This window comes from Coffea arabica, chromosome 2e (assembly GCF_036785885.1).
Source record: "Coffea arabica cultivar ET-39 chromosome 2e, Coffea Arabica ET-39 HiFi, whole genome shotgun sequence".
NCBI lineage: Eukaryota > Viridiplantae > Streptophyta > Magnoliopsida > Gentianales > Rubiaceae > Coffea > Coffea arabica.
The window spans coordinates 22,307,595-22,325,601 of record NC_092313.1 but is presented as its reverse complement, the minus strand read 5'-3'; the positions used below and the strand labels follow the sequence as shown (position 1 = coordinate 22,325,601).

At 36.8% G+C, this 18,007-nt stretch overlaps 2 protein-coding genes across 2 annotated transcripts; both read right to left on the bottom strand.

Annotated features, from left to right (window-relative positions):
* Positions 1-68: 68 nt before the first annotated feature.
* On the bottom strand, positions 69-2,811 carry LOC140036892 (uncharacterized). The gene is made up of 6 exons (XM_072079981.1): positions 2,599-2,811; positions 2,245-2,503; positions 1,435-1,587; positions 980-1,061; positions 749-863; positions 69-436 (listed from the first exon to the last, which is right to left on the bottom strand). Exons 1-6 carry the CDS (start codon positions 2,644-2,646, stop codon positions 398-400), a joined length of 696 nt encoding a protein of 231 aa, XP_071936082.1. The 5' UTR covers positions 2,647-2,811; the 3' UTR covers positions 69-397.
* Positions 2,812-4,902: 2,091 nt separating this feature from the next.
* On the bottom strand, positions 4,903-16,043 carry LOC140036890 (elongation factor G-2, mitochondrial-like). The gene is made up of 20 exons (XM_072079976.1): positions 15,508-16,043; positions 14,178-14,399; positions 13,476-13,597; positions 13,228-13,378; positions 12,096-12,167; positions 10,076-10,171; positions 9,897-9,985; positions 9,732-9,798; positions 9,296-9,334; positions 8,898-8,958; positions 8,704-8,813; positions 8,553-8,627; positions 8,351-8,419; positions 8,102-8,223; positions 7,336-7,461; positions 6,241-6,361; positions 5,933-6,033; positions 5,767-5,827; positions 5,471-5,524; positions 4,903-5,377 (listed from the first exon to the last, which is right to left on the bottom strand). The coding sequence occupies exons 1-20, from the start codon at positions 15,928-15,930 to the stop codon at positions 5,273-5,275; spliced, it is 2,286 nt and encodes a 761-aa protein (XP_071936077.1). The 5' UTR covers positions 15,931-16,043; the 3' UTR covers positions 4,903-5,272.
* Between the last annotated feature and the right edge of the window lie 1,964 nt (positions 16,044-18,007).

Below are 18,007 nucleotides of genomic sequence, written 5' to 3'. Positions count from 1 at the left end.
TTTTTACTTATGGTGCATTTAACATTCAAAAAAAGGTAAATAATGCCATAAACGATCTCATAGATGACTAAGATCCACAAGCCCAACTGCTGCATGTTGAAGTTACTCATTGTCAGAAACAACAGTTAGCGTCTATCTACAATTGAGGAGCTAAAATTCAGCAAACTACCTGACTGCACGTCACAAAATTCTAAGAATGGACAACCCAAAAAACAATTCAGATGTATCTTGAACACTTCAACTTCTTAAACTCTTAGAGTAAATACTGAGATATCAGATGCCATAATCGTCTTCTCTGTAGAAGCACTTAAACACTCCATCATCAAAATAAGCATCCAACCATCTTTTCCCATGATCAAAACATATATTCTGACTTACCACAATCTCCTATCAGCTACTAATCAGCATCCCTTGGGGAGGCATCTTTTTGCACAATCTGACATCACAAAATACAGTTTGGTTCAGTAATGCAAGACTGGGATAGAACTAACCTTAGGGAAGAATCTCAAGAGCCCAACCTACAGTGATACCTTTTTTTTTTCCAAATAAAATCTCAAAGCAGTGTCGAAGTGAACTCTAAAGAGTGATATCTCAATTCCCAAGTGAAGTAAATTACCAAAAAGGAAATTTTGGAGAGAAAAGAAATGGAGGGAGCAGTTTAGTTAGAACTTTATGGGGGTAAAATGTTGAGTGAAAGCAAAACAACAAAGTTGCATCAGAAACTTGAATGAAAGAAACATCAGATTACCTCCATTACATATTCCTTTATTCTACGATTGACTGCTTCATCTAAAGCTCTCTCTGCAAACTCATAGAACAAAGTATAACCTTCAGGGCCACTAACTTTGTCTTTCTGTAAATATCTACAAAAAATAGAAGCAAGACGGAAACATGGATTACCCAGATAGCCGTGCCACTTGTCAGAACGGCCACAAAATGCATTAGGTATGAGAAGCACATTATACATTCTAATCCTAACCTCTGCTGGACAAGTGCTTCCAATGCCAGTTTATCTTCATTCTCACCCAATCCCAATCGTCTCAAATGATGCCAAAGATTATCTTCAACATCAATCAAGTTATATTAACTACAAAGCACTATATGGACAAGACAGACAAAACCAAAAAAAAAAAAAGAGCCTGTGCATGCACACAAGCTCATACATGAAAGTAGTCAAGGTGGGGAACAATAGGTTTATGTTCCGAAATATTCCATAATTCTGTACTTTTTGGCATTTATACCATGAAGCAGCCTGGAAACTAGGCCAGCTGAATTCATGACATGCGATAACTGCTGAAAGATGCAATGTTCACCAACTTATCAAGATTAAAGGAAACAATTGTACAGCCCCCAAGTTCTGTCCATATTAAGGCAGTGTGCTTAACAAAGAACTGCTAGCAGCATGTGGTAAACATAGATGATAAAAAGGCATACCTTCTGTGATCTTGCCTCCAGCAAGGTGGATAATACCGAGGACAACAAAAGTAAAACCAGTTACATGGGATGTCTCGTCATTCTCCACGTACTTCTTGTAAACATCTGCTGGTAGCTGGCTTATAATTACATACGATTTCGCATCAGCCCCAGCTGTAAACCATGGAACTTATAATCAGAAAAATAAGGCAAGATAACACTTCATGCTTGTTAGCACTAAAATCACAAGATAACAACTGAAACCCATGAACACCGCCCATGAAGGAGTTACTAATAGAAACATAAAAAATCAATACGTATAGATCGATACAGTATAGTGCACCTAAAAAAATATATATTCACACAGATATTTCCGTGCATAGAACTGCCAGCAACAAGAAAGAATAGCAGCCCAACGGCTTAATCATTCTTTCATTTATATATTTTTTTATTGTGGATCCTAATTAAGATCAGTGGTTGAACCGAAGAAGATCCAACTCCTAATTAATCAGTGCAATAATCTCAGATCCTAGTCAAAAAATCTCGTAAGTTTCAAGCAATGGTAGCCATATGCTAATTGTTAATCACCCTTCCGGCCGTAACAAACATTAGTAGCATTTGATTTGACTTTGAGTCAGACTCAAAAAACAGCATTCGAGAACCGACATTCAATTAAAAACAATAAGAATATTCAATTTCCCAACTAAATCACCAAAAATATCAACAAAACAAATTTTAGAAAACTACAACCGCTAAAAAGTCAAGAATTTAACCAAACAAATTTCAAAATATGCAAAATAATGATAAAATAATGCAAGCAGGGTTTCTCACATTGCTGTGAAGAACCGACACGGGTCTTTTGGGTGGCAGAAGAAGGGCGCGACCGTTGAAGCTCGCGCAGCTCGTACCCGAAAATGCTAGAAAGCTTAGATTTAGCTTCATTAATCACAAAAGCAGGTAAATTCTTCTGCCTGTAACTTTTTTTGGTAACAATTTGGGTCAGCTCTTCCCTCTTTATTGGACACCCATTATTTTGTGTCGTTTTGAATAGAATGCATCGAATTACTTCGCCAACCAGCTTATCTTTTTCCTGTATTTTTTTTTTGGATGAAAAAATCGGAGAAACAACAATACAGCATCAAACAAAGGTTTATTATTTCTGTCAGGCACAAAAATTAGAAGTACCTCGTTAGAGATGTCGAATTGGGAGAGTTCGTCTCTGGCGGACGACATCGTTGAGTTGAAGAAAGAGAAACCCTAGGAGGAGGACTCGGAAGATGCGTGGGATTTCCCGCCATAGTGAACTGGATATTTTGAGTGTTCGCGGTTCGGATTTGATCCACGGACTCTGTCGTTACACGTCAGCTAAGAGATTATCACTCTTTAATTGTAGTGTTGCTTTAGAAGAAGACGAGAAGCATCGTCATTCCTTTTTTTTATTTTTGGGAAAATCGCCAATTTAGTCCCTAAACTTTTTTTTCTGTCGATTTAGTCCCTATACATTATTTATAGCCAATTTAATCCCTAAACTTATATTTCGGTTCCAATCAAGGAGCTTAGCGGCGGAGCCACCGCATAATTTCCATCAGCGTCCCAATCGAGCAACCCAAAAGGGGTATTTTCGGAACTTCCATTCTGGAGCCTTTACCAAAATTAACCGAAACAAAAGTCTTATGAGAAATACCCACCCAAAACCCAAAATGAAAACAAAAAAATTTCTTGGGCAAAAATTTCTTGCTCAGCTCTCATAGAAGAGGGGTGGTGACCTTGTGGCTTTCTTTCGAATCTTGGAAGAATTTTTGAAAAGTTCTCACTAAAAAATCTGAATGCATCCCATGTTTGTGTTTTATCATCTAAATCTTCTTAATCTTCAGCCAACCAATTGATAGAATAAATGCAAATGAGAATCACAAGTAGGAATACCAGTAACAAAGGGCAGCGCTGCCCTTGATTCGGGCAGAAGAAAGAAGCCCTCAGAGGCTAGAGCCCGTACAAGAAACGCCCAAGGTGACGCACTTCTTTCAGAGAGCACAAAAACACGCACAACACCCACTAAAATACGACTCTAACACGTTTCACAAAATGGTGGCTTCAGCTTCAATCATCCCATCAAACCCAACCGCCACCGCCAAATTTCCCACCACCTCAACAACTGCCACCACCTCTCTCTCCCCACCATCCTCCCTCAAATTCGCCTCAATTTCGCCAAACTATCCCTCCACTAAACCCCTCATTTCCCATTCTGCTCTTCCCCATTTCCAACACAAGCCCCTTTCCGCCATCACTCCCCCCAACGCCTCCACCACTCCTCCTCCCACCGTCACCGCTTCCACTTTTCATGGCATCTGCTACGTTGTCGGCGACAACATAGACACTGACCAAATCATTCCCGCCAAGTATCTTACCCTGGTCCCCTCCAACTCGGAAGAATACAAAAAGCTTAGGTCCTATGCTCTAACCAGACTTCCCTCTTCCTACCAGACCCGTTTTGTTGAACCGGATCAATTCAAATCGAATTACTCCATCGTCATCGGTGGTGACAATTTCGGATGTGGGTCGTCCAGTAAGCACGCCCCGGTGGCGCTAGGTGTGGCAGGAGTGGCAGCGGTGGTGGCTGAATCTTATGCGAGGATTTTTTTCAAGAATTTTGTGGCGACTGGAGAAATTTTTTTGTTTCATTTTGGGTTTTGGGTGGGTATTTCTCATAGGACTTTTGTTTCGGTTAATTTTGGTAAAGGCTCCAGAATGGAAGTTCCGAAAATACCCCTTCTGGGTTGCTCGATTGGGACGCTGATGGAAATTATGCGGTGGCTCCGCCGCTAAGCTCCTTGATTGAAACCGAAATATAAGTTTAGGGATTAAATCGGCTATAAATAATGTATAGGGACTAAATCGACAGAAAAAAAAAGTTTAGGGACTAAATTGGCAATTTTCGCTTTATTTTTTTTCAAATCCAAAAACTAATGATAATTTAACACATGCACGAGAAATTTATATTGGCCCGCACTCCGTAGCAATTACCTAATACTTGATCATGAATCAGGAGTAATGAGAAAGTTCCACGCCAATATATGAAAACCTTACTAAACTCTTCCCATCCCCCTTTAATAGTAGTATTATTGATTTTTTCCTCACACACAATCTAAGATAAATTAGTTCACTTTATCGAAAAAAATAAATTTATCCTAATATCTTTTAAAAATCTCCTTATATTAATATTAAGAATATTACTAATCACTATACATTTGCATCAATTACAACAACAAATATTACACCATTTAGGACATATAACAACGCAATTAGTGGTGAAAAAATTGATTGTATTAAATAAAGTAGACCATATTTACTGATAATCAAGTATATTAAATAAGAATATTTTAGATAAATTAAAAGTTAATTATATTTTTCAATTGTAATATGAATTATAATTTGACACGGATAAAAAAGGATAAATAAAACTATCAAAGTTAGACAAAGAAAATGATAAACTGTAGTAACCCAACCAAACAAGCTTTGTACACTAGAAGCAATCAATAGACCTAAATTATCCAATAGTAGTTTACAAAGAATTGCTGCACTTCCAAATTCACTTTCATGGCCACATATTGAGACATCTATTGGTATGCAAGCCTATAACTAATATATGATGTATGGTACAAACCTTCTGGAGGTCGGTCGAAGTAAATTGTGAGGAAAAACAATTATTTGAGGTGGAACATTCGGTTGATGCAAGTGTCTATAAGAACATTAATTTATGGCTGTTCCAAAAATGTATGGCCTTCTAGCCCCTATAAACATATTGAACTCAACTGGAACTTAAAAAGAGTAGTGGTGTGATCATCGGAGAAAATGCTTCCAACTATGAAGTACCCTTCGCGGCCTTGTGTGTGTTAATCAATTGTGTCTGCACATCCTGAGCAACTGGTAAGTGCTCTATGTATTCCATTGTAAATTCACCTTTACCCTGTAAATAAAGAGTAACCGAAGCATTAACATACTGATCTATGTCAATTTATCGGATCCATAAACCAATTCCTTCATCATGCACTTATTTCACCTGGGTCATTGAGCGAAGAGCCGTTGAGTACCCAAACATATTGTTGAGCGGGACCTGAAAATCACGTACCGTGTTCTCAGACTACTGGAATAGTTCTAAGAGGATTTATTCTAGTAATCCAAACATAAAATTGATGAGATGTTGGGATATCGAATTTTCATGAAAGTTCATGGTGTCGAATAGCTTCTCCGAATGAGGTAAAGCATAAGAATCCCCATGGAGGAAAAAGGAGAAAATAGGTAGCAGAGGAGAGGGATGCGCTATGTAGCTGAGAGAGTAGCAGAATAGGTACATACATGCGCAGTGATGACAGAATCATCATTTTCCTGGTCATTCCCCACAATCATGCCTTTCCTCCTGCCAGGGATTAAAAACAGTAAGTCAAACAGATCTACCCCTTGCGGGATCATTGACATCTATTGGCAAAATAACATGATAAACACAGAAAGTAAAAGTACTAACTTGTTGATATCGCCAGTGACAGTGCCCTGAAATTCTGTCGGTACTTTCAATTCCACCAGCATTATGGGTTCTAAAATGACAGGTCTTGCGGCTGAATAACACTGTTCAAATAAAGGATATCAATTAAATTCTATTAAAACTAGCTCCAGTCAAAGATCAGCGTCAACCACCTAGTCAGTGCCCATCCCTCTTGCCGGACCCATTACAAGGAAGGAAACAAAAAAGCAGTGCTGCAAAATGCAAGTAGCAGAGCATTTGTAACGTCAAGCAAAGAAAGTCTTTGACATATAAAATATGTTATTAAGCACCTGTCTAAATGCATATATTGAAGCTAACTTGAATGCAAGTTCACTTGAATCCACAGCATGCGATGCACCATCCGTCAAAACAACTTGAATATTCTCAACTGGATGACCTATTAATGAACCGCTGGGGCATAGAAAAATTAAACTATTAGAAAATAAGTTAAAAACTACTGCTAGAAGAAAATAAAAAGGATCAATTATCCAGGATATGAACAAAGAATTGCTGCAATTTAGGCATTTGGAACTGAAAAAGGAGACCTAGTCGCTACAATCTAAGACGTGATTACAGGCACAAAAAACACTCCCAGATATGCAGATAAAACTCCCCACTGAAAACTGAAGAAAAATATTTCGAAGTGCCCGAATTATCAACAGTTCTGTTAGGCAAGCATCACGAGATATCTTGGCTTCGTTGGAGAGCAACTTTGAGCTGATTCTTAGTGAACCGGGAAAAAGCTTATCAACTATGCAGTTCAGTAAAATTTTCCCTTGAAAAAATTGAATTCCATTCAACACCAAGATGAAAACAGAAGATAACACTATCCTTTCTTGAGACAAAATACTGATGTATAGTAGAGTTTTGGTATGATTCAGAAACATGTTAAACTTTAACAGATAACAAAATTGAAACCTTTCCCAAAAAAATTTTACTTTCCCAAAAAAAGATTGAAACCTTCGCATAGACTTGGGATTATGTACTGTATTTACAAGGTAAAACAAGTAATGGCAATGTGATATTGAGGTTGGTGGAGACAACATGTCACATCTTTGTAGTTTAAACTTATCAAGAATAGGGGACATCCAACAATATTTCCCTTTATTCTGGAGATCAGGGACTATTTGCAGACTCAGATAAATTGAAACCCTATACTTGCAGGCTTGGGCAATTATCTCATTCAGAATGTGGTACTAGGCCACAGAAGTATATTCAAAACAACAATGATACCGTACTTACTAATGCAGAGGTTTGGGGATTTTTTTTTTTTTTTTGTTGTGTGGGGGGGGGGGAGAAGGTCCTCCTAGTCATCACCACCTTTGCAACTTTCATGCCAAATAACATTATAAAATAATTTAATAAATAAATAAGATGATACTCACGAGTTGGCAGCTTCTTTAAAACCCTTCTCAATTGCTGGGATAAAGCCAGATGGTATAGCTTGTCCAACAATCATGTTTTCAAACTCAAACTTAGCAGGTGAGCCTGCTGGAAGTGGTTCCACATACCTAAAGAACAGAAATCAAGTAATCCCTTATTTTCCAACTGTAAAAGACATGGCATCAAAATGGGTGCAAGGCATTTTAGACAAGTATGCCAAAGAACTAAGAAAAGGCTAAAGCCTCACAGTGTATTTGAACAAAACAGTATACCACATACCGACAAGATTATCATCTCAGCCAGTCAAACATGTATGGAGCAGCAAAAGTTAGAATCTAAGCCCATCATGCCCCAATGCTTTTGTTAGCTAGTTAGATCGGTTGAGTGTCATTAAATTAGAGAAACACAGAAGCAATTAGATATGTCAGAACATCAAGATGTCCCCCCCCCCCCCAAAAAAAAATAAATACACACACACAATATCCATCATAGACAAGGGACAATATGCGATATAGGAAGAAACAGACAGAAGAGGTAGCTCTCTCTCTAGCCCCACTCCTTCCTTTTCTTCTCCCATCGAAGATGCATACAGCAGACAAAAGGACAGAAGAGGGAATGTCAGTGGTGGTCATGGATGTGACCATTCCACAGTCATCATATGTACATAAGGCGGAAATGTTCAGAAACTGCCAAATTCACTTCATACATAACCAATAAAGTACCTAAAACAGAAAGAAGCATGGCAAGGTCAGGATATACTGAACTTACCCAATCACCCTTCCGTATTGACCTTGTCCTCCACTTTGTTTCTTATGTAAGTAATCAAATTCAGCTCGCTGAGTAACAGTCTCTCTGAAGTTGACACGAGGCTTTCCAACAGTTGCATCAACCTTAAGAAAGGGCAAAGGAATAAGGCTTATAATTGGGTAAATAAGAAAAGATATTCTGTAAAGAATTTTTTAACTGAACTGCAGTGGGATAATTTATGCGTAGTTCTATTGAAGAAAAGGAGGGTACCTTATATTCTCTTCTTATGCGCTCAACATAAATGTCCAGATGCAGTTCTCCCATGCCAGAAATAATTGTCTGCTCATTAAACCCACCATGGTTAGACAATATACTTCCCATCCCCCTGCCCCCTTCTGCCCCTCCTCAATTTCACAAGTACAATCCCAAGGCAAGGGATCCCATTAAAGTTTGGATCAATGAAGGATCAAACCTGGCCACTCTCTGGATCTAATCCAACACGAAAGGTTGGGTCTTCTTTTTGAAATCGATTCAGTGCTTTTGAAAACTGCCCATGATTGTATTTAATAGTTATAAATCCCCAAAATACTAGGGAAGAGTAATTTTTTAATGCAAGAACTCACCTGGCCTCCAGAATCTTTGGAAACTGGCGAAACAGCCAAGGACATCACTGGTTCAGGGACATTCATTGAAGTCATGGTGTATCTAACCGATCCATCAGTAAATGTATCTCCTGATGAGTTATGAAAGAACTAGTTAGCTAAGTCTCCCAATAAACTTTTGCATTTGTTCTCATAAATCTAAGAAATTGATCAACCTGAAGCACAATCTATCCCAAAAACAGCAACTATTTGTCCAGCATGAGCCTCTTGAATATCCTGTAGCATAAAAGCCCAAGAAAAGCATCACACCTTGCCAGTAAAAAGGAAAAAAAAAAAAAGAAAAAAAAAAGAGAAACGAAAGAAAGCAAGGAGCTACAAAACAGTATATTCACAAAAATCTTCCACAATATAATCCACGAAATTCTTTCATTCCCTTGATCTTATAGTAACCAGAATTTTGTTTCCACAGGATTAGAAACAATTTGACCCTTTCAATGGGCAGGAAAAATTGAAAAGAGAGAGAGAGGGAGAGAGAGAACAAGAGGCAAAAAGAATCCCCACAAAAGTAAGAGGAGCAAAGAAGAGACCGACTTATATAAAAAGAATGGCATACCTCCATCTCATTAGCATGCATTCGAACCAAACGAGGAATCTGTCAACAAGTAATATTAAATGAAAGTGAGTGATTATCCAAGAACCTCAATTAACAAGCATTTCGCATTAAATATAGACTTATCACCCATATTTCGATCAGACAGTATTTGTATTCAATTAAAGTGAACCATATGTACATGCAAATACTTCTCATACTTCAAGGTATCAAAAAAAAAAGGTTAACGTGCTTCTAATTTCTCATGCAAAAAGGACCAACATTAGCTCAATGTCGAATTAATTTAACAAAAGGAAGCAAACTTCAAGAGAGCCTCCTATAAAAAACAAAATAAGAAAGCAATCTCCAGCCTATCTAATAGTCTTCCCTATCCCACTAACAATCCCAGGATGGATAAGTGGAACCAAAATATTAACCCCCCAAAAAAATCTGGGTTCACCTTAATCTTCTTGCCTGTGTTTATGTTGACCATAAAATCTCCCTTCTGCAAGATACCTTCATATATTCTGAACAGAAGTAGGAATTATCAAATTGTCCAAATAAAAGCAACAAAGAAACGGCCAATCAACGAAAGAAGCACAAAAGGCTACAAACCATGCTATACCTTAAGTACGTCAACTGGCCAAAACGTCCTTCTTCCAATTTGAAAGCCAAGGCAACCAAATGTCCCGCTGGATTTCCAGACAATGTAACCTAGTAACATAATAAATCAAACAACGCTTTAATTTCTGGCTCAGCTGTTAAGCAAAGGTATGACATCAAAGAACTCGACTTGATTAATACCTTCTCCTCATCCTTAGTTTGATCAAGTGCATAGTTACTAACTTCAGTAGGACAAGGCAAATAATTGAGGACACCGTCAAGAAGAGGCTGAACCCCCTGTCATCCAGAAAATGGCAGGAAACAAGGATCACAACAAGCAATGGCAAAATAACAATAATAATATATGTGACATTGATCATGGAAAGTGCAGAGAAGAACAATGTTAAAGTTCTGTCAGTAAAGGTTAAGGAATCAGATTTTGCAAGGATCAATAGAAATTGTCAGAAAAGAAATGCATGTAATACTCAGCCCTTGAATGAATACCAATTAACCACATCAAAAAAGCAGCTGGATTTAAGATCATACTAACATCTAAGGTCGCTGTAGCTCATAACATCATAAAAAGCTTTTATTGCTAAGAAAACCATGATTTTAATACAACAGAATGCATAACTGCACAATCATTAAGCAATTCAAGTACTGGCTCACAATCTGGGCAATCTTAGAAAGATAGTGATACAGTTGCAAATCGACAAGGGCAAAAAGTCTACCAGTGCCTGAATAAATTTTCAGCTAGGAATGGTTCTAGTTTGATAGATTTGTCAGTCATTTTAAAGATATTTTGGGCATTTGGCCTGGCTATCTTTCTTATTGGTCGGTTTTTTATGAGTACTACTTCTTTTTAGTTCTAAGAGCATTATGGGAATTTAGCTAAGCCTAAATTTAGCATATTATCTAATTAGGAGTTTTAGAGTCAAGGGTGGGGGTAAAGGGGGAAATTTTTCAGAGTTGCCATCGGTGTCTTAGTGAAAGAAGATAGTCACACCGCCACAGCAGGCTATCTTGTTTCTTTGATATTGCAATTTATAATTGAGTTTTAGTCTTTGATAGTGCCAGAGTCTTAGCTAGTCTGCAGCATCAGGTGCCCACGAGATGACCAAAAATGAGTAGCAGTTGCTTTTGCATGATTAATCTCATTGCACTCTACTCCGGACAAGTCTCATCTTTCAGGGTATCAAAGCCTCATGTTAAAAGCCCCTCTGTAGACAACAAGACAAGCAGAATGGGAAGCTATCCTCTCCAACCATACATGACATAATACCACCCTTGACCAAATTAAATGGAATGTAACACCCTTACCTGCCCTATCTGGCAAACCCCTCATCCCCTCAGAATACATATATAAACATAGAAGCTCTTCTTCCCCTTCCAAATGGTCCCTTAGGCCCAGAGTGGGACCCATATGTTTCACAAGCTGACATATATGAAGCAGCTTGCTTACTAGTTCCATAGGCCATAAGATAGCTATGCAGCCACTAAGAAACACAGTAAACATTGAGACTTATGATCAATGGACAATCCAATGATACTTAAGATGAAAGTGCAAGCTACCTAACTATATAAACAAGACTGGACCACTAGCAGCTTCCAAACATCACAAGAACACACAAGGTACTAGAATCCAAGATCAGATTACTAAGTGAAGAAGTTAAGATCAAAACAGTAAGACTTGATAACTGATTAATTCCATTTAGGGGCATAAACTTACCAAGACAAGTAAAACGGTGAACAAAATTTTCTATTGCATGTTTAAGCAGAGCTTCCGGAGGATAGCATGCACTATAATCACTCCAGATGTCAATGAAACGCAATGAAAAACTTAGGAAGCTACAGAAAATGTTAAATTTGCAACAAGATGAATAAGCCCAGTTTTAAATGTCTGTTCACACCAAGTGAGCAGTAAAGACATATTTGGGAAGGTGAGCATGCTACAGGAAACTGTCGCATGTCGACATGGAAGCACTGACCTATGCCAATGGCAACTGTAAACAGGTATCTTGGGAGGAAAACATCTAGTCACCGTATTATGAGTGACCAACTAATATTTATAGGAGTACAAACCTAATCGACTATTTACAAGAATACCCTTACTAAACAAATGATACAACATACAACAGCAACTTAGATTGCTAGAATCCTCTAAAAGTAAATTGGAGGAAAAAAAATGACCCTTCAAACAAAGATATAGTGGTGTCCGCACCTTGTTCTTAAATGCGCTGCCCATAAAAACAGGTACAAATTTTCTCGCAATGGTAGCTCTCTTGATTGCCTCCTACAGGATGAGCAAAACAAGAGGTTTAGTACTGATACCATAAGACAAAAGAAGGTATTAACACAAATACACAAGAAAATATTTCACATAGGGAAAAAGTAGTTGGCACAGAAGAAAAAAGTCTCAGCAGAAAAAAGACAATAATGACAGCAAGAAAAGCAACAAATGGAATAATGAAGCACTTTGAGGCATCTCATTCAAACTGAATTAACTTCTCCCTCCAGCACAGGGAAAGATGGAAAAGGAAGACAAACTCGTCAAGATTTTCCCTTCATTTCTCTTAAATCGTGGTTTGGCAACTGATTGGCTTGTGTGTCTAGGGATACATCATAATGGCTGTTTGTGGAGCATAAAAACAAAAACAATGATAGCTTAGGCTATGATGTTGGCTGTTGGATTAAGTTTATCTTCATCAACCAAACATGAGACTACCAGAAAACTTTTTCAAAGGCATCTCAAAAGGCAAAGCCAGAACACCAGGATCTGCTAGTGCAAAGCTAGTAAGGTCAGGTCACAATTTTCTCCTGTAATTAGAGTATGCATAACCGCATTTTAAAAACCTGATCATAATAGGGAAAGTACGAAATTGCACTGTATGCACCAGCACTTGGTTATGTTCAACCACCCTCTACTATCTGATAAATTAGAACTACGAGTTGAATATCCATCTACTTTCCACTTTTTCCTCAACAGATTTTGTCTGAGCCATCCTTATTTCATTTAGTCTACTAGATAACTATCATATTGTGCATTAGCATTTTTCAAATGATCATGTTCGCATTACAGCTTTATCAATCCATGCATACATACACACAGAACTCGAACAGAGAACAAGTCACCACCAGTATTTCGACAGACTGGGCGAACATTTCTGCAGGACCCTGACAGATGAACCCATATGGGGTTAATACTTTGCAAATTGACCAGAAAGCAAGTTTACCAATGAAATATCAGAAGCACCATCCCAAGAGAATGCAATATTTTTGCAAATTAAAAACAAGGGGCAGTCATATAATGTAATTGTGTCAGCATTTAATCCAGAAAAAGATTATGTTCAAACCTCAAGATCAGTGGATGATATAGGGTCATCATTGAGAAATGCCTCAGCAAGCGTCTCATCAACCTCAGAGACTACCTCAATAAGCTCCCGACGCTTTTCCATAGCTAGCGCTTCAATGTTACTGGGGATATCTTCAGTGACCACTTTCTCACTGAAAGCAGGAAAAAAAATTTCAATTATTAGTAAATGACATATAGAGATGGAATTTTTTTTTTTAAAAAGGCAGTCTGCAACACATTAATACAGACCCATTGGAACCGTGAAAGTAATAAGCTTTTAAATTCACAAGATCGACAAGACCCTGAAAATCATCTTCCAAGCCAATTGGAACTTGCACGGCAGCGCTATGGTGTCGAAGCTTGGCTCTAGCCTACCAACAAATAGAAGACAAAGGAAAAGAAATGAGCACCCTAATATCAGTTATTCCAGCTTTCAGCATGACTTTTAAGGAACCTACATTGTTACTTTTCATCCATCTGATTTGTCTTGTTTGAATACCTATCAATATTTATCACAGACAGGAAAAGATGAGTTTGTTACTTTTTTTTGTTATCTGGTTGGGAACACAAAGGCATAAACCAGCTTATGCACGATAATACAAATTACAGAATCATGTTATGATTAAAGAAGAACCCCACATCTCAAAATCAGCGAATGCCAAGATGAAATGTCTTCATCCTCGTGAGCAAGCATAATTATTACTTTAACCATGTTTCATATGTAAATTAGACAAAGGAAAGTAAAAAGAATAAAATGAATCAAATCTATGAAAAAGGAGTCAAATTCACATCAGATGGACTTTATTTGCTAAAACTTTTAAATAAAAAATGCCAAATAATGTGCAGCAACAATGCACCCAACAATGGAAAAGTAATACTGCGTTCTTAGTGCAGGAGCAACATTTCATTATTGATTCTTCATTAAACAGATAGTTCATTAGAAAAGCATACCTGATCGAGAACTTTCCACGGATCTGCACCCATTCGATCTAATTTGTTAATAAAAGCAAGTCTTGGAACCTCATATCTTCTCATTTGTCTATCAACAGTAATTGACTGACTTTGTACGCCACCAACACTACAAAGAACAAGAATTGCACCATCCAGAACACGCAAAGCCCTCTCCACTTCAATGGTGAAATCTACATGTCCTGGAGTATCAATTATGTTGACCTACAAATTTGTGCAGAACAAAATATAAAAATTAAAACTATTAATGCACTAATAGACTGCACTGAGATGAAATTGATAATAACAGCAAAATAAAGAAATAGAATTGTAAGAAACAGAATATTCATGTTCTCTATTTTTTGCTAAATAAAAAATCATATTGCAAGTCTGGCGTAAATACAACGTCATTTTGTCCTACTGAAGTATTTACAAGTTCCACTACAGCATTAAGTAACCCTTGGCCATCTATGGAAACCAAATAAACCAGGTGTACCAGGTAATACTGTAACAGTATAGCCCATATTACTCAACTTATCAAGGTAAGACGAGAATTTTAAAACCACTCCAGGAATGTTCACATGTGAGTTAAGAGATGGAAAAACGAAGATCAAATCTATATTAGACCAGATTTCATCATAACCAATATGCAACTGAAAAAAGAAGGTAGAAAAACAGTTGCATATCCTACCTCTAAATGACCAAGCAAACTTCTTCTAACATTCTTGTAAGCCTACCCAACTATATGTAGGGTTTGCCCATTGCAATAGCCAATCAAATTTTACCAAACAATTAATCACAGCAAAACAGCCACTATCAACATATAAAGCTTTTTCTAGCCCATGCAGCTAAAAAGCAACTAGAGCTTGAAGTAGCAGAAAAGCTAATTCATATTTCTCTACTTACTATTTCTTTTCTACGTTTTCTAAAATCCATTTCTTTCATTTACTTGGAATTTTGCATTTTAGGTAAAATATACATCTTCCTCCTCTGTTTTTAGAGCATGTCTAGCAGTTGCTAAAAAAAAATTTCTTTTTCTTTTTTCTGCTTTCTTCCTTTTTTTGGCTCAATCAGCCACAATATAACTACTAAGGGGCCCAATTCAGATTACCGTCACTTGTTATGTCAAATGTACTGCCATTTCAGATTCAAATCATGTCCTAAGCTTCAACAATTATAAAAAGAATAATTTTGTTCAAAGTCTTCCATCTTCCCAATTCCTAATTCATCAGACAACATAGAAATGAGAATATGCAATAATTAAGAAAAAAGCAACCGAATAAATTAGCAAACTTGATGAACAAATCCTACTGAAATTTGGAATAACTTTCACCTGATAATCTTTCCAAGTACAGTAAGTGGCAGCAGACTGTATAGTAATCCCTTTCTCTCTCTCTAAATCCATAGAATCCATTTTCGCACCGACTCCATCTTTCCCTCTTACCTCATGAATCTCATGGATCCTACCCGTATAGTACAAAACCCGCTCAGTTAAGGTGGTCTTGCCCGAATCAATGTGCGCCGAAATCCCGATATTTCGGACCTTCTCCATCGACTCCTTCCACATAGCCTCTTTCTCTTCCCTCAGTCTCGCGGCGGCGCTGCCGGCAGAGAAGTAGCGGAGGTGGAAGTTCCCGGCCAATAAAGTTGCAATTGGGGTTTTCGGTGGGCATTTCGGAATGAATAGTGTCGTTTGGATGCCGGAGCAGAGGGTGTAGAGCAGGCACGTCGCAGAGGATTTTGCACTCCGAGCCATAAGTATAGACTGCAGGGTTTAGGGTTTTGCAGAAAAACCCCGGCAAGAAGAAACAAATACAGAAATGGGCGGGTTTTGCAGAAACGGATGCCTGGTTAGATATTTGATTATCGAAATTAGTCGATGGTCCCTAAACTATTTGAAACACTTCAAGATTACCCCTCTAGGTCTCATATTTAACTTTAAAATCTTTTGGATCCGTTTGATTTATGGGATAATACAATATTGGCTTAATCATCTTATTTCATTTCATATTTGGTTGCATTTTACAAATAGGATGACATATCCCAACTAACCGAATGGCTTCGATGACTACGAGATAGGATGATGAAATTTTAGATTAATTTATCTTTACAAATAATATAAAATTTATACTCTTATAATTATATAACCTTACCCTTATACGATAATATAACATGAATGAACTAATTTGCTCCTACTAATTAATTTAAATTTTTTTGACAATTTTACCCCTACTACTAACAAAATAATATTTGAACTAATTTGCCCGTGCAAATGATACAAATTCATATTGAATATTATACAATCAAACTCGCAGACAATGATATGATAATAAATGGACTAATTTGCCCCTACTAATTATATTAATTTTTAACTAATTTGCCCCTATTCATTATTTTAAATTTTTTGACAAATTTACCCCTATTAATGAATTTAAACTTTTGACTAATTTACCCCTGCTTACATCATAATAAAAGGATTATATTGCCCTTATTAACCTTATTTTCTCAATTAAATTCTATATAAGCTCAAGCTCGGCCCAAAGAAAAATATTCTACTGGCTTGAGGTTGACTCATTTAGAACTTTAAATGGGTTGAATTTTGTTTAATTTAACCCTAACTCAGTCAAAACTCACCCCATTATTTAATTAAATTTAAAATTTAGATTCAAAAACTAGGTTAGAACCTATTTTTAAGGGTCCGAATAGAATGAGTTTTGAATGCAAATTTTTATATATCAAAACCCTTGATTTACTTTATAATTCTAAAGTTTAAAATTATTTTATTTTAATGAAATTTACAAATTTATAAATTATTTTATTAAAATGATCTTGTAAATTAAGGGGTATTTTGGTCATTAAAATAGTAATCATATCTCATCCAATCTCTAACCAAACACAAGATAGGATTATGTCCCGATATATCCTATCCAACTTAGAATCAACAAAACACTGGATGATATGGATTATTAATCCGAGAATGAATTATCCTACCTCATCTAGTCCATGAACCAAACAAGCCCTTTAAGTTTTACGATTTATCCATACTACCTAAATTCAAATGGCATCTAGTTAATTACAGTTAAAGTGCCACAAATGAAAAGTTTAAGCTCTGCAATGTATAAAATGTTGATGTCATTGAAATATTGTAACTGAGTTCAAGGACTGTTCGAAAAATATCGCGGATAATATTTTTAAATTTTGTATTCTAGACTCAACAATTTTATGCGACTTGAGTTAGGTTGGAGTTTAGAAAAGAAAAATAACATTTTATCGAAACTTATAGTACCTTGGTTAAGTTGGAGTCGTTAACCAAGGAACGATAAAAAAAAAAAAAAAAACAGAAATTTCAACCAATTTTCTTTGCAAGTACCTTGAGTTTTTAGAGGCATAATTAACTAAAATTTGCAACTTATCAAAACGGTTAACATCATCCATGTATTACTCATAGAATAAATTAATTAAACTTATTGAATAGCTCCAAATATTAATTTGCTTTCTAAATGCATAAATCAGCATCTTTTTCGAACCATGCTTTGTTAATTGCCAGCGAATTGTTTCCCGTGCTTGTATACGTACAGGTGCAGCTACAAATCTCCCAAGAGCTAGACATGTTTGCCACTAGTAACTGTAATCTTGACATTTTTTTAAGGTAAGAATCTGGATGTCCGAGTCATCTCATGCAATTAACTTTTGGAGACCCTAGACGAAGTACCAAAATCCTATATAATTTCGTGCGTCCTGCATTTTCATCAATGGAAGATGAGGCATCCGGTTTGTTACCAATACTCATCTCTTGTTTGTTAACAACGTTCATTTCTTGAACTGGGGGAGGA